This window comes from Lithobates pipiens, unplaced genomic scaffold (assembly GCF_037356315.1).
Source record: "Lithobates pipiens isolate NorthernLeopardFrog02 unplaced genomic scaffold, aLitPip1_a1.2 Scaffold_18, whole genome shotgun sequence".
Classification (NCBI taxonomy): Eukaryota; Metazoa; Chordata; class Amphibia; order Anura; family Ranidae; genus Lithobates; species Lithobates pipiens.
The window spans coordinates 354,975,238-355,002,606 of record NW_027507758.1 but is presented as its reverse complement, the minus strand read 5'-3'; the positions used below and the strand labels follow the sequence as shown (position 1 = coordinate 355,002,606).

General features: G+C 44.3%; 1 protein-coding gene across 1 annotated transcript in view; it reads left to right on the top strand.

Moving 5' to 3' along the window:
• LOC143986721 (IgGFc-binding protein-like) overlaps positions 1 to 27,369 on the top strand; it is a 284,689-nt gene that overhangs the window by 65,417 nt on the left and 191,903 nt on the right. Inside the window, exons 9-11 of the mRNA XM_077485126.1 lie at positions 17,092 to 17,375; positions 23,416 to 23,693; positions 26,732 to 27,333. Of these exons, the coding sequence (XP_077341252.1) occupies positions 17,092 to 17,375; positions 23,416 to 23,693; positions 26,732 to 27,333 (1,164 nt within the window). The remainder of the gene's footprint in view (positions 1 to 17,091; positions 17,376 to 23,415; positions 23,694 to 26,731; positions 27,334 to 27,369) is intronic.

Sequence of the window (27,369 nt, the reverse complement as noted above, 5' to 3'; positions counted from 1 at the left end):
CCTATGACTCAAAATCACCTCAAACAGCACATTATATCCCACATTGCAACAGCAGAGTATATGAAACAGCAGCTCATCTGCAGATTGCTAATGTGCTGCTCCTCTCATAATTATCCACCACAGTTTTCTATTAGCCCCCAGGACATTGCTGGTCGTTCTAAATGCTCTTATGACAATGATGGTCATTTTGAAGGCTTCTGTTGCATTGGGTGTCACTGTAAATGCTTTTACATTTGTGGAGAGTATAAAAAGAGTTCTTATTACTTTGATGATTAGTGTCAATGCCCCTGTTATAATGGTGATCAATGAAAATATCCCTGATACTGAAGTTCTGTCACAGGTCAATCTTAACTATTAATATGAAAAACTCCTAGCTATAAAGGAAAACCTCCTACTCAGTCTATGGGAAAAACTAGAAATCCTGGGTTGATTGGCATTCACGTTAACTCAGTTACAAGGAGTGTAGGAACCAGTAACTTACTGAGAAAACCCATATACAAGTTTGTGTTCTTGTATGTACACACTCTCTTTGTTAATTCCACACCCTAAGTGGTTCTTTCAACTACATTATAATGGAAAATTATCACTTACCGTAAATTTTCCTTTCCTAGCCAATCCTCACGTCAGCACATACTGGGTTAATACCTCCTTTGGAGCCCCAAATTACCACATGTTGTAAGCTGAATATAAAAAAGACAGTCCCTCGAGGGCGTGGCCTGGCTGAGCTTGATGGCGGTCGCTTAAGCTCATAGCTCCGACATCCCAGGACGAAAGCTACTGCTGACCGCAGGTATTCTCGCCGCTGTTTTCCCTCTAACGATGGGTACTGCCTCCCGCTCGTCCTCCGCATCCAGATCCCACTCCCCGAGGGAGAATTCTGCCGGACAACCGCCTCACAACATCCCGGAGATGTTCAGGTCGCAACGAGGAAACATGGCGCCCTCCCGCCACAGCGCATCCCAGGCCGCAGACTCTCGCCCTCACACACAGGGGACGATTGTCTTATCTGACAATCTCGCGGCTGGGAACGCAGCGGCTCAGAGACCAAATGACCATTCTCCACAGATGACTTCCCCCCCGCAACCGATCAGCATGAATGACCTACGTTCCATCGCCTCAGATATCAAGGACACGTTATCTGCAGCCATTGCAGAACTCAGGGTGGACATCAGAGGTCTTTCAGATCGTATGCACACTGTGGAACAGATCACAGACCAACATGAAATATCACTCCGCAAGACCACGAGGAAACTGGACTCGCACACTTTACAAATGAGGGATATTCAGCGACATTTAGAGGATTTGGACAACAGGGGGAGGCGTCATAACCTGAGGGTTAGAGGCCTCCCTGAATCAGTTGAAGCTGACCAAATCACCTCAGCCGTCACCTCCATCTTTAATGATATCCTGGGAAGACAGCCTCACTCTAACATTGAATTTGAACGCATTCACCGCGCTCTAAGACCCAAGGGAAGAGACACTGACCCTCCGAGGGATATTGTTTGTTGCCTGGTCAACTACCATCTCAAAGAAGACATTTTAAAAGCTGCCAGAACAAGACAAACCATAACTTTTGGTTCTACTCCTATCCAGATCTTTCAGGACCTCTCTGGAATAACTTTACAACACCGCAGAGATTTGCGCCCCCTGCTGGACTTTCTGAAGACTCATGGCATACAGTACAAGTGGAGGTTCCCTTTCTGCCTTGCAGCGTCTGACTCCGGCCATACTGCACACCTTAAGGTGCCGGAAGACTTGCCAAACTTCTGCTCTATTCTGAATATCCCCGTGGTTGAGCTCCCTAACTGGTATGCTTCCTTCCGCCCAATGATACCCAAAGCGCCCAGACAACGCACAGATCCGATGGATACTCAGGATGCCTCTTTCCTCAGACAGAGATCCCCCTCGGGGCCAAGGGGTCGGCGCCCTCCTGATATCGCTCGCGGGGATCACAGTCCCTCTTCTTCTCCACGCGCCCGTCGGGCGAGAAGAGAATATTGAATGAGTTGCCGTCTTCTTCTCTTCACTTCCCCGCTCTGGTCGGAACTCTACGCTTGGTCCTTTTGCCTGCCACTTTTCCGCCAGGATGGACTGTTTTCATTACTCGTGACTGACTGAAGTAAGTTGATAGTTACCGTACGTTCATGGTGAATCGGTTTTTGTTATTGCTTCCTTTTTTACTCTTTGCCTCAGCACGTCTGCGGTATACCAACATTTTCAGTCTCGCAGACCACCTACCATAGATCTGGTAAAGACTCAGACCCTACGTGCCTTTTTGGACGCTACTCAGTCTACTGACAAGCGATCTGTGGTTGTTCTTGGCAGAGGCCTTCGATTCGTAATGCTTCCAGGACATAGAAACATGCAATAGCTCGCACTCTACAAGAGGAACTTTTCGATCTTGCATACCCTCAGGACACCGTTCGTTATCGGTTACTGACAAGTCTGTTTCCTGCCATCCCACATTGGATGTCTACACTACATTATCCTACACATCTATCACTTTGATGTCTAAAATCTGTGCCTTGAGCAGACTAATTGTACTGTCTTCCTCATAGAACTGCTGACTGTTACGTATCCTGGAATCGTTCGTCTGTTTCCAAGCCCACTCGCTCGAGACTCCCTAAGTGGCACTGCCAGACTGCAGAAGGTTTTAACCTACTATAGACCCCATTATGCACCCGTCGCATAAGACTGGATTTTTTGCAGGTCCCCCAGTGGATAAGTATTATTACACTGATCTGTTGATGTTATATTGTGGTTATATTGTTTTGATTTAGAAGCTTATTCTCTCTAATTTACCAATTCCTGCGATCGAATCCGGAAGGCGACTAACTGTTCCTACATCACCTGCGGATTCGGACACGCTTACCAAACAACTTTTTTTTTTTTTATGCATGCTAAATATACGGTCGTGCCTTTATAACCTGAATCTGCTTATTAGCAGCTTTCTATGTGTGTATAGTTGAATGATTCCCTGGTGCATACTGTGTTATACAATTGCAAGTATTTACTTAGTTTGTTCGCACATTGGGATCCTCTGTAAACTGTTCTCCTATCGTTAGCTCATTTTCGTGCACGCCATTCATGCTGTAGACCTGCTCCTACCAAACACGTCTCAAAGTCCTGGGATGGCGTGCAGACATCCACTCGATGAACTCCCTGTGACTCGTTGTTGGGCTGAGTTATAGCCAACCCCACTGTAGGGTGACGTCTGGGACCCCTTTCGTACAGTGTCGGGGACTCCCTGATTCATCCTACTAAATTTTATTTCTCGTACCACCGAACAAGTGGTCTGACTCTTTCCGCCCCTCCCCCCCCCCATCCCCCGCACTCGCCCTTCCCCTCTCCGCAGTGTCAGGAATTCGCCCCTTTCCACTCAGTAACGTTCTAACTACTGATCAGTCTGTGCTCACCCTCCTAGCTCCCCCCCGTCCCCCCCCAATTCCCGCTTGTCTGACTTACCTACACCTCACTGAACATGACGGAAGCACACTCTTCTCGAGACGACCGTACATCTCTGCCTGATCTCACCGCCGGTACTAAATTTTACTCGGTTAATATTAGAGGTTTAAACACTCCCGAGAAGAGATCAAAACTGCTTTTTGCTTTACATAGAGCACGCGCACAGATAGCTCTTGTCCAAGAGACACACTTTAGGACTGACTCTATCCCCAAACTACATGACGCGCGCTATCCAACGGTATATCACGCCACGACGGCTGAATCGAAATCCAAAGGAGTCTCTAAACTAATATCAAGACATTGCCCTCTCACTGTCACGGAAGTCCTGTCGGACCCGATGGGCCGATATCTCTTCCTCAAAGGATACCTTTACAATAGACCTATTACTGTAGCTAACATATATGCTCCAAATACTAGACATGTACCATTCTTCCGAGATGCCCTTTCCCAACTCACCACCTTCCACCACGGGATGCTAGTCCTTGGGGGAGACTTTAACATCCCGCTTTCCCCAGATATCGATACATCTAACGGTACCTCCTGTATCACATACAGGGCATTGCGGGCCATCAAAATGGAACTCCAATCTCTTACACTACACGACACCTGGTGTATGTTACATCCAACCACTAAAGACTTCACATTTTTCTCCCCGCCTCATAACAAATATTCAAGAATAGACCACCTCTTTCTTACACAAACCGACGTAGGCTGCTTGATGCAAGCCACCATAGAACCTGCATTTCTCTCAGATCACAATCCGATCACTATCACTCTTAACCTGACGACTACACCCCAACGTCCATTGGTCTGGAGACTGGATGATTCACTACTCCTAGATCTTGACCACAAACAAGCCATCCTAGAATGCTTACAAAACTACTTTTCAGACAACTCCGGTGCTGACTCCTCTATAGAAACCATCTGGGCTGCGCACAAATGTGTAGTGAGGGGACTGTTCATTTCTCTAGCTGCTAAACGGAAAAAATTTAGAGAGGCACGTATCGCGGAGTTGCACCGTCGAATACGCACGCTAGAACGGACACATAAGCACATCCTTGCGACCTCCAATCTCACCGAACTTACTAAAGCCAGGGAAGAGCTTTTAGAGGAATTACAATTATCAGTCAAACGCAAATTTGCTCTCACACACAAATTGTTTTATGAATTTGGAAACAAGGCCGGCAAATTCTTAGCGAAAGCTCTAAAGAAAAACAGAATGCTTTATACCATACATAAGATTACGACCCCCACAGGGAACCCTATTGTCGCACCTGATGCCATAGCAAAACACTTTGTTCAATATTTTCAATCATTATACAACCTGCCTCAAGCTTCTCATACTGCTGACCCCGCGCTCCGGGCTGACATTATCCATGACTTTCTATCAAAATATGCCCCGTCCCCCTTAAATAACCTAGACATCTCCTCGCTGGATGCCCCTATCTCGTTGCTAGAATTTAAGGAAACAATTAAACAATTGAAGTCCGGGAAAAGCCCGGGCCCGGACGGATTAACGGCGGCATACTATAAATCCTTCCCTGATCTATTGTCCCCACACTTAGCTGAGACCTTTATTGCCCTTCCACAATCCACGAGAAATAATTCGGACCTCCTAGAAGCGCATATTACCTTACTCCCTAAACCAGGTAAAGACCCTTCATTAGTCACTAATTACCGCCCTATTTCTTTACTCAATGTTGATTTGAAAATATACGCCAAAATTTTAGCAAATCGCCTATCACCCCTACTCCCTGATCTGATATCCACTGACCAAGTAGGCTTTGTCCCTGGCAGAGAAGCCAGGGATAATACCATTAAAGCAATAAATATTCACCATTGGCTCACCACGTCCCACTCGGAAGGCTTTTTCCTATCCTTAGATGCTGAGAAGGCGTTCGACAGGGTGGCCTGGGATTATATGATCTCCACTTTGCAGTATATTGGAATCCCTCCTAGACTGCTACAAATGATACGGCTTTTATACTCAGCTCCGTCCGCGAGGGTCAAGGTTAATGGCCACCTGTCGAACACCTTCCCTATCACCAATGGCACACGCCAAGGTTGCCCTCTTTCCCCACTCATCTTTGTGCTCACCCTGGAGCCACTCCTTAACATGCTCAAAGACAATCAAAACATAGTAGGGATATCGATTAACAATAAAACATACAAACTCGCCGCTTACGCGGATGACATTCTGCTCTTTCTCTCCAACCCGATCATATCCATTCCCAACCTCCTACGAGATTTAGACTCTTACCACACAATATCCAATTTAAAGATCAACTTTGATAAATCTAAAGCATTACCGGTCACCCTAGCGGAACGCCTTGTAACACAATGTAAAGGTAACTATCCTTTCCAATGGGAACGTAGCACATTGACATACTTGGGTATCAAACTCCCAAATACTCTCTCCCATCTATATGACTGTAATTTCGGCCCTGTTCTTCTAAACATACAAGAGGACCTCCTGAAATGGCACAGGACGTCCTTTTCATGGTTTGGAAGGATTCTTAAAATGAATGTGCTCCCACGGCTGTTATATCTTTTGCAGGCTATACCCATTGATCTCCCCAAAAGGTTTTTCAACGCTTACAAACAGATGTGCAGAAACTTTATATGGTCTCATAGATCCCCTCGTCTAAGTTGGGCGAAGCTAATTCTTCCTAAAATGAAAGGAGGCCTAGGATTGCCAGACATTCACACCTATTACCACGCCAACCTCCTACAGAGAATAATAGATTGGCATTTACACCATGATTCCAAAGCTTGGGTTCAGTTAGAACAAGCAATGAGTCCTCTCCCGCTGATAAATTTATCGTGGATTCCCAAATCTTGTATCCCCGCGTCGTGCACAAAACACCCTTCGATTGGACCCTCAATCAGGGCGGTTCACCAAACATCCAACACACTTGGCTTACACCTTCCTAATGGTCCAATGACTCCTTTGTCTGCCAACCCGGCCTTTCCACCGGGCGTTATGCCTAGCGACCCCTCGACTCCACAACCCCAGCCTTCTTACAGGGCATTCCAATTCTTTCGACGTAAGACACTGCTCTCTTACCCGGAGATGACAGCCGAATTTCCAGAATTACATTTACCATTTTTTAAATATTTACAAATCCGACACTTTTTCCATTCCACTAGGCCTCTTTCGAGTTGGTGTAGAGACTTAACCCCTTTTGAAAATTTGTACAATAGTCAGGAACCCCAAACGCATATTATCTCTCGGATTGTGGCACTACTCACTATAGACAGTTCATTGCACGCCCCCACTCGACAAGTGTGGGAGACTGAACTTAGTGCTAACTGGTCTAATGAAGACTGGGTATCTATTTATTACCACACACATAAAGGATCCCTCAGTGTTTCCACACAGGAAAACAGATACAAACTTTGCTCTAGATTCTACCGCACCCCAGATAAGGTACATAAGATATTCCCAGATGTGTCCCCAGTGTGTTGGCGATGTGACTCGGCAGTGGGCTCTTTTCTCCATATATGGTGGGACTTCCCAGCGATTCAAACATTTTGGGAAAAAGTTCACGACAAAATCATTCAAATAACGACTTATCAACCAGAATACTCCCCAGCCCAATACCTCTTACATCACACTCCCATACCTTTCCGTAGCTATAAACGCTCACTAGTTCTACATTTGATTAATGCAGCTACTCAGTGCATTCCCAGACGATGGAAGTCGAAATCAACTCCCACTTTAGAAGACTGGTACCGACAGATTAATAGGACTGAAGAAATGGAAAGACTCATTTTTCAATCACACGACAAACACGATAAGTTTACCCAAATTTGGTCTTGCTGGATTCATTTTCGATCTGCTCCTACTACCTCTCTCATTCATTCTGACTTGAGACACCCTACACCTCCGTAACTCCATCACCCCTGTCGCTTTAGACACCCCCTTTATCTCCCAAGCCCGCCCTCCCCTTCTTCCTCTCCCTTATGACCCCTACAATAGAGGCCTTTTTTATGATTTTTACTTTCTGTTTACTCCGACCTCTCTTTACCCACTCCTTTATATTGCGAAATAGGCGGTTCACGACTACACATAGTGATGTTCAGAGATCCTGTTCTGTAACCGATAGGTCTCCAACAGTGTACCTTTCCCATCCACAGTGAGTTCCCATTAGGGGTGGATGGATGAAAGATACACACAATACTCCCGTATGTACACAGTTTCTTTCCAGGGACCTCCTTTAGTTAGGTCGCCCCATTTTTTGCCATTGGCCCCATACTCCACACTCCAACTTAATCTGATTTACATGACTCGGATGGTGAAGACATAAATGAATGCCTATGATAATGATACTGCTTGACTCCAATTGTGTCTCTCTCCAAATTTATGTTATTATTTGATGGGATATATACCCGACTGTGATTGTAATAAGCGTATTGTATTGTATCAGTATTGCATCAAACTGGCTTGTATTGTACTGTAATACTCCTTATACTTTAATAAAATGTTTGAAACAAAAAATTAGATCATATATTATGTGAAAATCTTTGTATGTTCTCATAAGTATATTACGTTATGACTTTATCATTGTATCATTGAGAAAAAAAAACAAATAAAATTTCTTTGGAAAAAAAAAAAAAAAAAGACAGTCCCTCCCCCAACTAAGATGTTCGATAACTAGGGAGGGAGTCCTGTGCAGACGCTAGGATGGGCCAGGAAAGGAAAATTATGGTAAATGATAACAATTTTCTATCTCCCTGGCCAGGATATACCAAAGCCAATATACGGCGGGCGAGAACAAATGAAAAGAGACACTGACAATCAAAGAAAAGCAGTTCAAGCCAGAAAGAATTGATCTCTCTTGTCCCAAACTTGCTAGTCGCATATTTAGTTTGTAAGGTTGAATGAAGACCGCACCAGAACTTCAAGCTAGCCCTTACCTATATCTTCCAAGCAATCCTGACATAACTGCCCCAAAGGCTGCCACCCCTCTAGTCAAATAGGCTTGCAATTGCTTCAGAGCAGAAAAGCGTGCTTCCTGCATGCCAATCTAATCACCTTGGTAACCCAAGAGTGGATGACTTTTGAGGGCCTGGTGGCTAAATGAAAAGATTGTACACTTTCCTCTTTTGATCAAGTATGCTGTTAGTAACTCAACCATGTGTAAGAAAACTCCCTGCTGTGCACTCAGTGCCTCTCATGTGAAAACTCCAGAAAAACTGGGAAGCAATCCCTCTGAAACTGAATACCACTTTAAAATTGAACTTTGGAGATAGATGTGGTATCCCTATCTCTGGTAAAAAGAAAAAGCCACCAAAGGGCCCTTGCAGGAAAGTGTTGCAATCTTCAATATCTGTCTGAAATAGTTGCTGCCAGAACTATTTTTACCATGAGGTACTTCAATGGAAATGAAACCTACTGGAACAAAAGGGTGCTCTCAGATCCAAGCCTAAGCCCCACAGAGGGAACCAGGATTTGCCTCAAGGTCATATGGATTGTCATCTGGAAGAAGCATCTGGTCACTGGCTTTTGCACCTATCTGCAGCTTGTGAAAAAAGATAAGGTAGCGACTGTACCTTAAATCGCTTTGTATGCCAGACCAAACCCTATCGCTGACTGTAAAATGTCAAGGATTTTGGCTAGAGCAGGGAACACGGGAGAGAATGCTTTAGCTGAGCAGACAAAACAGACTTCTCTCATATCCTCTCCTATGTAGTGTTCATGGATGATCTTCTGGTCACCAGGGTCTGAACAACCTCAGATGAGAATCCCTGGACCTCTAGTGTAGCCTATTCCATAGCCAGGATATTAAAAGTAGTCTTATTGGATTGAGGAGCTGTTACTGACCTTGCCATAAAGGATTTTATTTGACCAGAGACAAAGATCAAACAGAGAATTCCATGGCACTGTAAACCTCTTGTATGATGGAGTCTTTGCATTGGTATCCTGTTGCAAATATCAGAAGCTGCATGTTCAGTGAAGTCTCCCTGAGAGCTACTGCCAAAGGGATAATATTGGTATGAGGCACTTGTTGGAAAAAAAAATTCTGCCTAACCGAACCAATAATTGGCTTTGCTTCCCTGGCAATAAGACCAACCTTAACTGACTTAAGTGATTCTCAGCCCCACAAAAAGTTTATTTGCAAGATGCAACAAGAAAAAGACTTTTGGTGTCCCTTTTTAGGCAATGTAGGCTACTACTGTCTTGTTGTCAATCCCTTGAAAATCTTGAAAGGCTTGCAATGCTAGAAAAAGGCTTTTTTCTCCATTCAAGATATTTGGGGAGTCTGCACTTCACCACCCTCCAATGGCCTTGCACTTGTCGCTTCAGATGGTGGACTCCCCAGCCCCAGAGACTGGCATCAGGCTTCAGAATCATCGAAAGAATCGCAGTGGCAATGTCCAAAATGTTAGTTCTTGTTGAATTTATATAGGTACAAATATTTTCTGATCCATAGACAGCCCAACTCATAGGCTAAAGAAGGCAAATTGAAACGCCCTCATGTGCCACCTGGCCCAAGGTACCACCACTGCCAACAAGATCTTCAAAAAGATTCCTTGGGCTGTGTCAATTCTGTAAAAGGCAGACAACTGGAAGTGATCTCTGGCCACCACAAATCTTGCACGCCTCTGGTGCTCGGCATTGATTGGTACATGGAGGTACGAGTGGGCCAGTTGAATGATTCCAACTGGTCCTTCTGCTGAACTGTACCTGTGACTGTCTGCATGGACTCCATCTTGAACCTCTTGATGTATATGAACACATTCCATTCCCTCCATCTGAAACAGGTCAGGAGGCTCATGCCTTAGGTACCAAAAAAACTGGGGAGAAAGGCCACCAGACGATTCTATGTTTTCGGCATTACTGGCTTGATGGCCCTGTAGAAGCAAAAAAAAAATTCCAAACATTTTCTCTTCTGAGATCTCTTCTCCATTGTCCACCCACCTGTCTTCTGGACCCACTGGTCTTTGGCGATTGCTGTTCAAACCCTCTAGAAGGAAGCTATGATCATCTACTTCACTTAGGCCCCCTGTTCCCAACTGGAAGAGACTGGTTGGATGCATCTTTAAAAGAGACTTTCCAACCATCTTAGCTGCTTGCTCTGGACTTATTTCATGTCAAAAGTAACTTTGAGATACCTCCATTGTGATCTATTAAATCTGCAGCCTGTCCTATAAGATTTGGCCTCCTGCACCCTCTGGAGTTCAGTGGGCTTGAGTGAGGGATGGTGGCTTCCTCTTACTAGTCTGTAGCTACAGTCCAGACTTTTCCTCCTGTCATACGCTTAATTGCGTTGTTCAGCGTTTGGCCAAACAATAACATCCCATTATAGTAAATGTCGAAGGCGTGTGTAGAAGTTCCGCCTGCCCTTCAGTGGCATAATGCTCTCCTAGCAGTGACTGAGTGTGCCAGCGCTTGTACTAGGTCTGTCAAAAGCATCAACCAAAAGTCAGTTGCCAGGTTCCACTCTTTCCAGAACCTGTGCCAAATCTTGCAGTTTCCAATGTTGAATGTAATGCCATTACTGAAGTTAATATATATATAAGTTAACTCTATTGCTGGTTGGCAGGCAAAATCTGTCACTGTATAGATTCTGTGCAAGCCTAATGGCCAGATCACCACGGTTTTTGCATTCCAGATGTGTTTTTGATGCATTCTACATGCGTTTTGGCACTTTCCCCGATGTATTCCTATAAAGAAACAATGCAACATTCTACTCTTGTTGACGGCGCTAGAGTGCACTGCACTTGTGTGAATTACGTAATTGGAATTAAAGTTAAACGCTATCCATGCGTTCTTAATGCAGAAATAAAAACGCACTGGACTGCATCTGGTGTGAACAAGTCTGTTGAAGGCAACCAAATTATAAAAAGGCAAAGACACTTGCTGCACCGGACACTAGAGGGCAGCAACCACCCCTGGAAGTGCAGTGCAAAAACATACAGCAGCCATTTTATATGGAAAATGCTTAGGGAACCTGTTAGGCCGCGTACACACGGGCGGACTGTTCGCCCAACCTTGTCCGCTGAACAGTGTTTGGGCGGACAGTCCGCTCGTGTGTGGGCTTTCAGCGGACAGTTTCAGCGGACAGTTGGACGGACAAAGTCTTTCGGAAATTCCGAAAAACTGTCCGCTGAAACTGTGTTTGAGCGAACAGTCCGCCCGTGTGTGGGCCTGTCCGCTGTACTTTCGAAATGAGCGGACTGTTCCCGCTCGGAAAGTCCGCCCATTTCGAGCGCGTGTACAGGTAGGCGGGGCCCGCGAAGGAGACGTCGCGGGCTCCGCCGCCTGGAATGGGCTTAAAGGGGAACCCCAACGCTGAAAAAAATCGGCGTGGGGGTTCCCCCAAAGTCCACACCAGACCCTTGTCCGAGCACGCTACCCGGCCGGCCAGGAAAGGGGGGCGAGCGAGCGCGCCCCCCCTCCTGAGCCGTACCAGGCCGCGTGCCCTCAACATGGGGGGGTGCCTTGGGGAAGGGGGGGCCGCGCGGCCCCCCCACCCCAAAGCACCTTGTCCCCATGTTGATGAGGACAAGGGCCTCTTCCCGACAACCCTGGCCGTTGGTTGTCGGGGTCTGCGGGCGGGGGGCTTATCGGAATCCGGGAGCCCCCTTTAAGAAGGGGGCCCCCGGATACCGGCCCCCCACCCTATGTGAATGAGTATGGGGTACAATGTACCCCTACCCATTCACCTGTGAAATAAAGTACAAAAAAAAACACAACACAGGGGAAAAAATATTTTATTGCACAGCTCCGGGGGTCTTCCGTCTTCGGGGGTCTTCTCGCCGGACTCCTCCGCTATGTGTGTGTAGCTCTTTTACTAGCGGAGGAGTCCGGCTTTCTTCCTCCCCGCCGCCGGCCTCTTCTCCCGACTTCGGGGGTCTTGTCCCCCTCTTCGGTTCTTCTGCCGGGCCACCGCGCCTTCTTGTAGCTCTTTTACAGGCGGTGGCCCGGTCTTCTGTCGCCGCTGTCGCCGCTGTCGTCGCCGCCGCCGCCGCCTTCCGTTCTTGTTCTTCTTCTTGTTCTTCTGCTTCTTCTCCTGGAGATGTTGACTCGACGAGCTCTCCGGCCGGAATGCCAGAGCCGCGCTGTGCGGTCACTTATATAGTGACAATGGGGCGGTGTCACATGGTATATGTCACATGGGTTGGTCACATGGGTTGATGTCACATGGGGACTATGACATCGTAAGGGGGCGGGGTCACCATGTGACCAACCCATGTGACATATACCATGTGACACCGCCCCATTGTCACTATATAAGTGACCGCACAGCGCGGCTCTGGCATTCCGGCCGGAGAGCTCGTCGAGTCAACATCTCCAGGAGAAGAAGCAGAAGAACAAGAAGAAGAACAAGAACGGAAGGCGGCGGCGGCGGCGACGACAGCGGCGACAGCGGCGACAGAAGACCGGGCCACCGCCTGTAAAAGAGCTACAAGAAGGCGCGGTGGCCCGGCAGAAGAACCGAAGAGGGGGACAAGACCCCCGAAGTCGGGAGAAGAGGCCGGCGGCGGGGAGGAAGAAAGCCGGACTCCTCCGCTAGTAAAAGAGCTACACACACATAGCGGAGGAGTCCGGCGAGAAGACCCCCGAAGACGGAAGACCCCCGGAGCTGTGCAATAAAATATTTTTTCCCCTGTGTTGTGTTTTTTTTTGTACTTTATTTCACAGGTGAATGGGTAGGGATACATTGTACCCCATACTCATTCACATAGGGTGGGGGGCCGGTATCCGGGGGCCCCCTTCTTAAAGGGGGCTCCCGGATTCCGATAAGCCCCCCGCCCGCAGACCCCGACAACCAACGGCCAGGGTTGTCGGGAAGAGGCCCTTGTCCTCATCAACATGGGGACAAGGTGCTTTGGGGTGGGGGGGCCGCGCGGCCCCCCCTTCCCCAAGGCACTCCCCCATGTTGAGGGCACGCGGCCTGGTACGGCTCAGGAGGGGGGGCGCGCTCGCTCGCCCCCCTTTCCTGGCCGGCCGGGTAGCGTGCTCGGACAAGGGTCTGGTGTGGACTTTGGGGGAACCCCCACGCCGATTTTTTTCGGCGTTGGGGTTCCCCTTTAAGCCCATTCCAGGCGGCGGAGCCCGCGACGTCTCCTTCGCGGGCCCCGCCTACCTGTACACGCGCTCGAAATGGGCGGATTTGCCTCCGCCTTACGTGGGCGAGTCCGTTCATTTCAAAAGTTGAGCGGACTGTTTGGCAAACAGTTCGTTGAAACAGTCCGCTCGTGTGTGGGCAAGTCCGCTCATGCAAATTTTGAGCGGACTGTTTGCCGAAACTGTTTGACGAACAAGGTTGGGCAAACAGTCCGCGCGTGTGTACGCGGCCTTACTGTAAATTGGTCTTCTGACGAGGTCTCCTGTCATCCTACATCAACGAGCGATTTACGCTCTATCATTGTTGGGAAAAGGCCATCCTCCACCATGAGCGATTTACGCTCTGCCATCATGGGAAAAGGCCTTCCTCCATCATGAGTGATTTACACTCTATCATTATGGGAAAAGACCATCCTTCATGAACAAGCAATTTACGCTCTATCGTTATGGGTGTTGCTTGTGGTGTGGATATTTGCAGAATACTTTCTGCTATAGCCTCACACCAGACCTCACACAACCACTAAGGCCCCTTTCACATGGGACAGATCCGTGATAATCCACCCGTGAACATCCACTTGCTCAGCAGGGATCGCTCAGTCTATCCCCGCACACTGCGCAGGGACCGCCCTGTCAGATCTCCGCTCTCTTCTATGGGGGATCGGATGAACACGGACCGTCTGTCTGTGTTCATCCGATCCGTTCTGCAGACGGATAGAAAAATAGGATTTTCCTTTGTCTGCAGAATCGGACCATTGCAGAGATGGATGATATCGGGTGTCAGGGGATGTTCATCCGCTGACAACCGCTATCCCATAGGGATACATGTATGTCTGTATTTTATCCGAAAACGGAGGGATAAAATACGGGCAGATAGTTCCAAAATATACTGGTGTCAGTGCATGCGACTTGAAGGTCATATTGGAAACCACAGCGCTATAGAGTTTTAATATAAAGCCACAGGGGATTATTTACTAAAACTATGGAGTGCAAAATCTGGTGCAACTCCTACATAGAAACCAATCAGTTCCAGGTTTTATTGCCAAAGCATAATTGAACAAGCTGAAGCTAGAAGCTAACTGGCTACCATGCACAGCTGCACCAGATTCTGAGTGCTCCGCATTTTTGTAAATCTACCTCATAGTGAACTCCTCTGCTCCTCTCCTTCACTGGGTATTTCAGATAATCTAACCATTACATACACTATTGGGTTCAGCATCCAGTATAAAAAAAAAAAAACAACAACTACACATGTAGATAGTAGCAGAGCAGAGATAGGAGCTCAACAAGACAGCAGGATAAGGCAGCTAAGTGACAGGGCACACAGCATACTACTCGCAGTCTGCAGTATACTATATATCTATGTGGGTTTTGAAGGGTTAAAAGGACAATTTCTTATTATGAGAACTTAGAGCTTTGGTAAAGTGGGTACTCCCAAAGTTTTGCTTTTTCATTTTCAGAGTAGAAGGGTAATGATGATGAAATCATAAGAAAAGCATGACGTTTTTGCTAGGTTCCACTGCAAACAACAAGATAAAATGCAGGATATATAAGCTTCCTCATTAACCACTTCAGCCCCAGAAGATTTTACCCGCTTCCTGACCAGAGCACTGTTTGCAATTTGGCACTGTGTCGCTTTAACTGACAATTGCGTGGTCATGCAACTTTGCACCAAAAAAAAAAAATCATCCTTTTTTCCCCACAAATAGAGCTTTCTTTTGGTGTTATTTGATCACTTCTGTGGTTTTTATTTTTTGCTCTATAAACAGAAAAATAGGGAACAATTTTGAAAAAAATTCAAACTTTTTTTTACTTCTTGCTATAATAAATATCCCCCAAAAATATATATATAAAAAAAAGTTTTTTTTCCCTCCGTTTAGGCCGACATGTATTCTTCTACAAATGTTTAGTAAAAAAAATCGCAATAAGCATATATTGGTTTGCACAAATGTTAGAATGTCTACAAAATAGGGGATAGTTTTATGGCCTTTTTATTATTATTTTTTTTTTACTAGTAATGGCGGCAATCTGTGATTTTTTTTTAATAAGGACTGTGACATTATGGCGGACACATGGGACAATTCTGACACATTTTTGGGACCATTGGCATTTATACAGCGATTAGTGCTATAAAAATGCACTGATTACTGTGTAAATGTCACTGGCAAGGAAGGGGTTAACCCTATGGGGCAATTTTGGGGAAAATTAAGGGGTTAATTGTGTTCTCTAGTGTGTGTTCTAACTGAAGGGGGGGAGGGGACTGTGTAGGGGAGATGACAGATCGCTGTTCATACTCTGGGAATAGACGATCTGTATTTTCTCCCCTCGGAGAACCGGAAACTGTGTGTTTACACACTTAGATCCCAATTCTCTGTGTGTCAGTCACCAGCGCGGGAGCACGACAGTGATCGTGACCACTGGGCACTCACATCGGCTTTGGGGGCGAGCAGGGGACGTGGCCACAGGGCGAAGCGATGTTACATAATTTAAAACAAGAGTAGGTAGGGACTTTGGGCTTTTAAAGGCACCAGTATAGGTTCAAAAAAATAAGAAAATAATGAGTTAATATTTTTTATATAAATTTATTCAAATATAGAAAAGACGTACATGATAGAAAGAATTAAAAAGATTTTTAGACACAGGGAATATATCCACGCATATAAAGATCTACATCAGATACACATCGCAAGTCAAATGATAAATTTCAAAATCTATACAGGAGAACTAGTCACCCAGAAGACATATAGATTAATGTATATGAATGCTATGGTGAATAGTTGATGTAGAATCCACAGAACTTGCCCGGCATACACGTTATTATGAATATTTAATATTCATTGAAAAGGAATAATGCATTAATATATATACAAGTAAAACTAAACGTTAGATGTCCTACCCCAAAACTTTCTGTAGATGGCGCTGATAATACACAATAAAGGTGGTGTTTTTATACAATGTAGTACCGTACCTTGTTTCATGTAGATAGAACTGAAAATAAACATATCATCAGTATGGACAAGGAAGTTCATGCATTATTCCTTTTCAATGAATATTAAATATTCATAATAACGTGTATGCCCCCACAGTGCCCCATGTATGACACATGGCCCCTAACCCCACATGGTCCTTCTCTGACAAGTACTGTTTTTTCATTCTCGTATATATTATTTTGGTGTATATACATTCTTGATCAATATGCATTCAGCAATTTATATGTCTTTGTTTTAAAGTTTTGTAACCTAGTTGTAAGATGTATTCATGCATTCTGTTCTTTCTTTTGAATTTTTAAGAGTGTTTTTACTCACGCCCCAGAAGAAGCGTTTTTCCTAACAACGCAAAACATGTCGGGCAAGTTCTGTGGATTCTACATCAGCTCTTCACCATAGCATTCATATACATTAATCTATATGTCTTCTCTGTGACTAGTGACTTACCCAAAAAGCTGGAGGTTGTTCCTAAAACAAAACAATAAAGACAGCTAACATATTTTTTCTTCTTATGAAAAATATTACTTTCAAAAATTATTTAGAATTTCTGTTATTATGTCTTAGGTGGATGAACTTGTTCAGAAACTTCCACTGAGCTTATCCCCAGATGTGTCTGTTGGACTGAGTGGTCAGTATATTCAAGTGATAGCTGCCTTTGGCCTGCGGGTGAAATATGATGGACATCACAGAGTTGAAGTGACGCTTTCCACAAAATTTAAAAACAAAGTGTGTGGAATATGTGCCAATTACAATGGACTGAGGAATGATGACAACCTGAATCCAGATGGAGGGAAAGAGACTGATTCATCAAGTTATGGCAACAGCTGGAATGTCACCACTGGTGCTAGGTATGGCCATGACAAACTGACCTTTCTTTATAGCTAAATTAATTTTTAATTACAAATATAATAATGGAAATTAAATGTCATAATAAAACATAATAGTGCCCCCCTACTGAGCATTTAGTGCATTTCCAAATAATTATATAACATCATTTACCCCATAATAATATTTTGTTTTACTATTATTACTATCCTTCAAAAGCATTTATTTATAAAATATAATGGATGGACTACTCAGCCTATTGATTACGGGCACAGCAGGACACTTTGTCTGCACATGAGCACTTTAATACTTGCCATATATTTTTCACATACATTACATGGACTTTTACATACCTTATGAATATATGTTTTTCACTTGAGCACTATATACTTACTGTGCATTTAAGTTTCCACTCCCTTATTTATTTACTGGCACTTCACCATTGATCAATATTTGTGTGTTTTTATGTTATGTATGCATTTGGTATCCCATTATTGGTTGTATAGTCAGGGATGGTGCAAGGTTTTTTGACACCCTAGGCGATACCTCATTTTGCCGCCACCTTTGGCTCCACCCCCTTTCCCTGCCCATGTAAACCCCACCTTTTTAATGAAGTGCCCATCAATGCAGCCCCACCAGAACCCATCAAATGCAGCCTACCAGTGCCCACCAGTGAACGTTTGCTTGCTTCCATTCATTCAGGAGTCAGGACACAGACACAGTCCTTCACCAGGCGCTGCGCCTCTGACACTATGTGTGAACGGAGCGGCGGCTGTTTGCTGATGCTGAGACTTAGTTGCTTGCTGCAGAGAGAAGAGAGTAGAAACACCAGTCGCCGGGTGCCCTAGGCAGCAGGGCGCACTAGGCGGCTGCCTAGCTTGCCTAGTGGTAGCACTGGCCCTGTGTATAATGCATATTACCTAGCACAGCACTTTCCTCATTTAATAATTTATCCTGATTTTAGCTGCTGTATTTTATATTGCTCCAATATCTTTATATATATTTACATGATGAGATCATATTTATAGCATGGCGTAGTATTTACTTGTTTATAATATATATTATGGAGCACTGTACAATACTGTAATAAAAGGATGTGGAATGCAAGTGAAAGACAAGAACTAGCACACACAATTTCACACAGAAGATAAAGAAGAGTCTGCCCATATGGACATTAAAGGACAAATGGTGCTAAAGCTCTTTTTGGCCATACTTCTCCTATGGGTCACATGACTGCATTTCATTCTGCACTTCTGTGAGCTATTTTCAGCTGACAGTGGGCCAGTCCAGGCTCTGGAGAGATCCCGACTTTACAGGACCAGCAGCTGGCTCAGCATCTATTCTCGTTCTTATAGGCAGCAGGGGACAGATGCAGCTGGGATTGGTGCTGCAGCCATCTAGGTGAGTATAATTGCGTTTTTTTTTGTTTTTTTTTTAATTCTCAAACTTCACTTTTAAGAGATTTTAAACCCTCGGGTTTTAAGCACTTTCAGCTGCTATGTAATCACTTACTTAGTATGCAGCCTCTGCATCTTTTAATCCTTGCCTTTGTTCTAGTTTAAGCTGATGCTATGACTGCTGATCCTGGTTTCTTGTTTCAGGGTCATAAGAATAGGGAATTATGGAAAATTCCCTATATCATACCACATCCCAATGTAAGCATAGAATAAAGAGTAGAGAAGTTAGATTTTTTTAAGGCATGACCCCTCAGCAAGTGATTTATACACACAGATAAGTAACATCAATATATTTTATGAGTACATGAATATTAAAATTCCAGCTAAAGGACATCAAATATGACTAGAATTGACAACATTAATTGGCACCATATAAAGGCCACATCAAGCACCGGTAAATGCAAATAAACAGTAACTGTATTCTAGGTATATATAACCCAGTATCAATAAAATTAAATAGGAAAGATTGCCTTATGCTCAACATTTTTTGCATCTAAGCTTCATCAGGAGTCGGGTGCTATAATAGAAAAAGCACAATATGACAGAATGCATTATTAGTGCCACAGTGTAAAGCAAAGGTGTCAGGAACTACGAATCAGACTAAGACAGAAAATGCAGTAAAAAAAGCACACCTTTTAATATAGTGGTAAAAATGGTGCAAATAGTAAACTTAGTCAGAGTTCAGTAATCAAAATGGGTAGAAAAGAAGATAATGGAGATGCTCCTCTAATGCATGAATTCTTTGAGGAGCAAATGTGTCAGGCAACATGGATGGTTTGAAACCATAATTCGCTAAAAACTGAGACAACTGGGAAGTGGTATTGACTGCTCTATTCTGCGCAAACTCCACCCAAGGTCTGACCAGTTATTTTGGTCAGAAATATAACAGCATAGAAAATGCTCCACAGCTTGGTGGTCTCGTTCTACGGCCCCATTGGACTGCAGGTGATATGCAGAGGAGAAGGAAAGCTGAATTCCCAGCTGTGCACAAAAGGCTCGCCAAAATCTGGAGACAAATTGGCTTCCAATGTCCGAGATGATAACTAGCCCATGTAATCGAAAAGATACAATGTGACATTTGAGAACCGGTCAACCACCATAAGATAACTGTTGCCCTGGCTCCATAATAAAATCCATAGACATGTGAGTCCAAGGCCTCTCTTTATTGGGTATGGGTTGTAGGAGACCCACTGGAAGGTGTCGTGGTGTCTTACACTGAGCACACACAGAACAAACTGTGCCTTTGGCACTGGTGCTGGTGCCACAACACTGAAACCCCTCACAGATACTCTAGTTGGAGTGCAGGAATGAGACCTGCTGCCAAGTATTGCATTAAAAATTGTAATTACATGCCCCTGTTAAACATGGGCTGAAAAATTGGGCCTTAGGCACTGGTGCTGGTGCCACAACACAGCAACCACTCACAGATATTGTAGTTGAGCGCAGCAATGAATCCTCCTGCAGAATATTGCATCAATAATTGTAATTACACGCCCATGTTAAACAGGGGCTAAAAAATTGTGCCTTAGCCTCTGTTGGCGGTGCCTAGAACCAAAAATGTTCTTACAAGCTATCAGCATGATCATTGAGGAGGAAGAGGATAGTCATTCAGCATAACAGGATAGTCACTCAGCATCAGCATAGGCAGTCTTGAAGGGATCTGACATTTCAAAAAAAATTATTCGGTTACATCGTCTTCAGGTGCTTGGTAGCTGGTGGTGATCCAAGACTGATTCATTTTTATGAAGGTCAGTCTATCAACCGTGTCAGTGGACAGGCACAACCTATGATCGGTTACAATGCCTCCAGCAGCACTGAATGTGCATTCTGAAAGAACGCTGGATGCAGGACAGGCCAGTAGCTCAAATGGATACTGTGCAAGCTCTGGCCAGTGATCCATCCTCAAGACCCAGTAACCCAGAGGATTTTCTGTGGGAAAGGTGTCCAAGTCTGATCTTGTCCCTAGGTATTCCTGCACCATGCAAATCAGTTGCTGGAACTGATCATACTTTATGGCTGTGGACTAAAAATTTGTCAGAATGCATTGGTCAGACAGACACCTTCTACACAGCTCCTTCTATGACAGACCAAAGCCTCAGCAACACGTTGTCCAGGACCAGGAATTTGTAACCTCCCAGTCTCTGGGAATACATTGCACAGGGCTGTCCCTACCCAGGGCTGGATTAAAAACATTATGGGCCTGGTGCTGAGGATTTTGGTGGGGCACAGTTTAGGGCTTTGATCCCTCTCTGATTTGCATGACAAGAGGGCTAACTGGAAATTTGAAAAAGGTTTTTAACAACTTGCTTACTGGGCACTTAAACCTCCCTCCTGCCCAGACCAATTTTCAGCTTTCAGTGCTGATGCACTTTGAATGACAATTGCGCGGCCATACAATACTGTACCCAAATGAAATTTTTATCATTTTTTTTCCCACAAATAGTGCTTTCTTTTGGTGGTATTTAATTACAACTGGGAGTTTTATTTTTTGCTAAACAAGCAAAAAAAGATGCAAAAAAAAAAAAAAAAATCATGTTTAATAGTTTGTTATAAAATTTTGCAAACAGGTAATTTTTCTCCTTCATTGAAATGTGCTGATGAGGCGGCGCTGGTGGGCACTGATAGGCGGTGCTGGTGGGCACTGATAGGCACAGTTAAGGTGGCACTAATAGGCACAGATAAGGTGGCACCAATAGGCACAAATAAGGCAGTACTGATAGGCACAGATAAGGTGGCACTGATGGGCAAAGATGGGCACAGATAAGATGGCATGGATGGGTGGCACGGATGGGTGGCACGGGTGGGTACTGATAGGTACCACTGATAGATGGGACTGATGGGCACTGATAGGTGGCACTGATAGGTGGCACTGCTGGGCACTGATGGGCATCACTGATGGGCACTGGTACATGACACTGATGGGCATGGATATGTGGCACTGAGGTGCAGCACTGTGTGTGCGAGGCAGATTGTGGGCACTGATAGGTGGCACTGTGGGCACTGATGGGTGGCACTTTGGGCACTGATGGGTGGCACTTTTTGCCATATTTTAGGTGACACTGGCAGGGGACAGGTGGGCACTGATGAGCTGTCCCCAGCTCACCGTTATCGGGACTGATGTGATCAGCTTTTTTTTTCTCCTCGCGCTGTCAGCACGAGGAGGAAAAATAGCCGATTACCGGCTGTGTTGTGATCACATGATCAGCTGTCATTGGCTGACAGCTGATCACGCGGTAAGGGGTCGGGATCGACCCCTTGCTCCGATCTGTGATCAGGCGAGTCTCATAGACTTGCTGATCACAGAGTGCGTCGCGCGTGCCCCTCAGGGGGCGCGCAGGCCGCTCGTGCACAGGACGACGTCAATAGACGTAGTCCCGGCAAAGCAGGCCCACGCTGTAGCCGTCATTTGGTTATAGCACGGATCTCAAGAAGTTAAGCTAGATGGAGGCAATTCAAGAAGAAATGGTGGGTCTGTATTTCGTTTGCATATAATGCAGACAGAAATGGAGGTTAAACGGAGGAACCTGACATAAAGATATGGTAGGTTTTGGTCCAACAAGTAACCTAGCTGCTGCCAAATCTCCTAAATGCCTTTCTGTGAGCTAGCATAACAAAAAAAGACTTAACACCAGGGACAGGTAAATGCAAAACCTCAAATGAAATAAAACTTTAAATGGTTATTGTGACAGAACCCACTGTCACTGTATGTTTCGGAAGGGGCTGTGGGCTCGTCTCCTACCCACAGACCATGGCCCAGCAGAGAACGTGAGATTTGGAGGGCTATTTGCCATCTCCCACCACCTGGAGAAGATGCCACCTACAGACATTTGTGTCCCCGGTTGCTGGTTCATTGGAACCGGGTGAACATGGTAACTGTGGCTGGGCTCCTGGAATCGTTTCCGGCTACCTAAACCTATTGGCCCGGCTGGGCTAAATATATGCTTTTATTCCACAAACAATGTACTTCTAGCTGATAAAGGCATATGCAAGATGGCGGTATTCCCAAAGCATGGGGCTAAGATGGCATTGAGATAATGTAATTATCGCATCCCTTCTCCCCCAGCCCCCCCCCCCCCCCTTATTGCTGTATTTAATTGTGTTGGGTCATGGCATGTAGACAAAAGGTCTGGACTGAAGACACATCCCAGTAGGGGATGTGTAAGGAGGGTCTGCCTGCTCATCATAATCCCTTCATGTGTTTTAAACTGTAGTTGTTTGAATATACAAGTGTTGAGTTCCCATTGGTTCTTCCTTGTCCCCTCCCCCTCTATGAGAAGGCTAAGAGGAGTGTCCCTAACTGTATTTAAAAGTGTATGTTTGAAACTTAAAAAGTTTATGCTCTGGATGTTTAACCCTCAACACCGGTGTGGCTTGTCTCTTGATTGAGGGGTTAAGGGCTGGTTATGGCGAATCTGCAGGCTGCGGGTGCGTTTGGAGGACAGGAGACACAGGTCTGGCGGAGATGCCCAGCAGTGGTATCCGAGATCTTTCACAGTTATGTTTGTGAATGTAAATGATGGGAATATTATTTTTGTGATATAGGATTAGAAATTGATAATACCGCTGCATTTCCAAATGTTCCAAATAACAAGCTTTGTCTTTCCAGCTGTCTGCCAGCCACTACAGTTAATCCTGTCTGCACAGCAGAAATACAAAATGTAATTTATAGTGAAGACTCTTGTGGCAAGATGCTTCCCTTTGATGGTGTGTTCCAGCATTGTGTAATGACTGTGAACCCTATGGACTACTTTTTTAACTGTTTGAATGACATGTGTGAGCTCCATCTAGACTCTGACATCCTGTGCAGTCATCTTCAGGCCTATACAGATGCCTGTCAAGCTGCAGGAGCAGTGGTGAAACCCTGGAGGAACTCAACCTTCTGTCGTAAGTATGCAAAGACTGCAGTCTCAAAGGAAACCTACAATTATGAATGTTTTGAACTTGTGTGGACACTCCGTGTCACCAGTGGATAACACAGGAATGTGTGGGGTATTTGGTATTTAACATAGTCACTGCATTTAGAAATTGGTTTTGCTCCACAATTCCCACAGGTGATGGCCCTCGGAGCTGCCCACTCTTGACTGCTGACAAGCAGACTGTAATCAATGAAAACATATTAGCAAACTTGTAGTCTAAGCACAGCTATAGTGCGGGTTTGCATTTAGACAAAGTCATAGCATTAGCACAGGTTAGGTTTGATGGTAAAGAAACAAACAGGATATAGAAAACAAGCTGAGATTGCATCCATAATTAAAGCATGATCAGAACATGAAAATAGCACAAAGGACCAGGAAGAAGCACTCCAATCAAACATTGTTCAAGTGTACTTTACAGAATTTGCATTTGCTACTCAGTGATTTCAAAAGCATATACAAGCAGTCCTTAACTGGATTCATGACAACATGTGGCATAGATTTGTACTCGAGAACAATGTGCCCAGTCTGAAGATAAATACATTTTGTAATGTTCCCTTACCCTCAGTTGGTTACCTGTATCCTCTGCTCCTTGCTGTGGAGAAAAAAACAAGAAATCAACTTATCAACTTGAGAACGTTTCGATTTTTTTTTCCCTAAAAGTTAAAGTGATGTTAAACCTTCATTTTTCTGTTTGTTATTTTAGTTTAAATAAAAAAAAAAGCATGTCATATTTACCTGCTGTGTGCAATGCTTTTGCACAGAGCATCCTTGAGCCTACTTTTTTGGGATCCCATTCTGATGCTCCAGGGCTCTCTTCTTCAGTGAGTACCCCAGGGGAAAGCCATTGCACCCATGCATGCTCGCTCCCGAGTCACCCAGTCTACTTCTATTGACAGACTGGGCAACTCGGCCCCACCCACCTGCTCCCTCGTCACAGCATTTGATTGAGGGAAGCAGGAGCCAATGGCTTCCACTGCTATCAATCTGCCCAATGATGAGGGAGACAGTGGGGAGAGCCACTGCTCTTGTGTGCACATTGCTGGATCGGATCAGGCTCAGGTAAAAATAAGGGGGCTGAGGGGCTTCTACAGCACTGAAGATTTTTTTTAATTCAATGCATACTTTATTGCATTAAGGTAAAAAATCTTGAGGCTTTAGAACCACTTTAATAATTTTACTTGTAACTATACACTTCTGAAATCAAAAACAGTGTTACATGACATACCATGCAAGTGGATGTTGTGGTAAAACTTTTAAGTGGAAAATACTGTGGTATCTTTTAAAAAGATCCACAGCAATGTGAATTAAAATCTACTCATTGCATGACAGCTGATCTGTACAATAGTTCAGATGTGCAGAGACTGGCAGAGGAATTACACTTCTGTGTAGAAGGGAAATGAGGCTTGGAGGATCTTCCATATTCTGAAGTTTACTTGCTTCTATGAACAATGGCTGCCAATGAGTCCTTTGTCTTTCGCCTACTTTCTGACATCAAGCATGATTGCAATCCATCTTCAGAAAACATGATGTAATTAAGTTGCACCGGCTTTTTAGAAAGCAATATTAACATTTTCTGGAAATTCTAAGTCAAGCAAGACTTGTACATCAACTTTCATGCACAGAGAAACCTGATTATCAATCATTGAGGAAATATCTTGCCTATACAGTTCATTCTTGATTTGTTCTGTCTTGCCTGGTCAGAAAACACCTACTATAAATAACTATAATATATTATGTTTGCATGCCAGGCATCTTACAGGCAAGTGGAGAATCTGGTTTAGGCATAATAGCACAGTGAATTTCACTAGTTTAAGGCACATTTCTGATTCTGGTCAGCACAAATAACAATAGAACCCTTCAAAACGATATTATACTTGTTACTTTTCAACCTCAATGTTCCATAGGCAAAGCTGTTAAATATCTACCATTTAACAACTTCAGGCTTCTTTTAGCTGCAGGCTTATGATTACTTTAAAGACAATAGTTGAACGTCAGCTTTGTCAACTTTTAACTGTGCTTATGTAACCCACCATTGTAGATGTACTTGGTCCTGGTATCCTGAAGCTGCTGTTAGGTACTAGACAGCTTTGCCTTAACAAATTATATAATAATGCAGTGAAGTTGGAAAATACCATGGGGGATTTTATCAATTTTGTTTCACAGCAAGGAAATGCTGAACTGGAGCAGAGAGACAAATTCTATGACAGATTTACTACAAGGTTACAGCATGATTCATACATTCTTCCATCTGCTGCTCTAAAGTGCACTGCCACAGAATGAAACCTGACCTTGGCCTCTTAGCTAAGCATCTTTGAAGCTGACCATAGATCGATCGAATCGTGGCTGGTTCAGCAGAGGCTGGCTGAGATTCAATCCATCAATGGTCAAGCTGATTGTACCCAAGTCAATCCATCGATCCACTTCGATGCAACCAGTATGTTGGATTTTTTTACATGAGATTACTGCCAGTGGCTATAGCAGCTAGCAGTAATCATTTTGTTCTGTCGACCAGGAAGGCTCCCGGCCGGCAGAACACAATAACGCTGCAGGAAGGATTGAGGAATACAGCGATTTTCTTTCCTCCTGCCCATGGTGGAAAGAAAGAAGATCTAATCATCTTCAGTGGTAAATCTGTCTCACATATTTGCGCATCTGTTGCAGTTGGTTGCCAGGATTACAGCTGCAGGGATCACAAATACTGCACACAGTAAAACTGTTGAGTAGATTTTGCTAATCAAGATTAAATCTGAATTGCATTTAATTGTGTTGCTGATAGATATCCTCCATGTGGTTAGTGTAAGGCTTACATGCAGATACAGGTATTTACAGATCATTGGTGGCAATTCAAGATTTTATTATTGGATTGCAAATTGTTACTTAACCAAAATACAAAATTTTCCTCTATTGTTGTTTTTAATTTAACAAGCTTTCACATGGAACTGGTAGCTTTTATAGCTGTCTCTGTAGTGCTGATTACATATGTATTTTTACTATGATTGTTTACAGCTCTGAATTGCCCTCTAAATAGTCATTATGAGCAATGTGGAACAGCTTGTCCAGCTACATGTGTCAATCCAGTATCACCATCCAACTGCAATCTTCCCTGCACAGAAGGGTGTGTATGTGACCCAGGATATGTTTTCTATGATAAGACGTGTGTACCAAGTAGTCGATGTGGATGTTGGGAAGATGGTAAACATTACCCGATAGGCTCTGAGTTTTGGACTGATGATACCTGCTCCACTAAATGCAGTTGTCCTTCTGCTGGTGGTAGTTTATTGTGCAATTCTGCTTCATGTGCACCTGGAAAATACTGTGGAGTAACCAATGGACAAATTGACTGCTCTAATCTCACATTTGGTGATTGTGTAACTTGGGGGGATCCTCACTACCACACCTTTGATAAAGAAGTTCATCACTTTATGGGAATATGCACATATACTCTCTCCAAGCTTTGTACCAATGCTACATCACTGCCATATTTTAACATTGAGGCAAAGAATGAACATCGTTATGGGAATCCAACTGTATCATATATTCAGAGAGTTATTGTAAATGTCTATGATCACAAAATAATCATTGTTAAAAATGAGCCCAGTCGAGTTTTGGTAAGTTTCTTTGAAAATTTATGAAATATCTTTCAT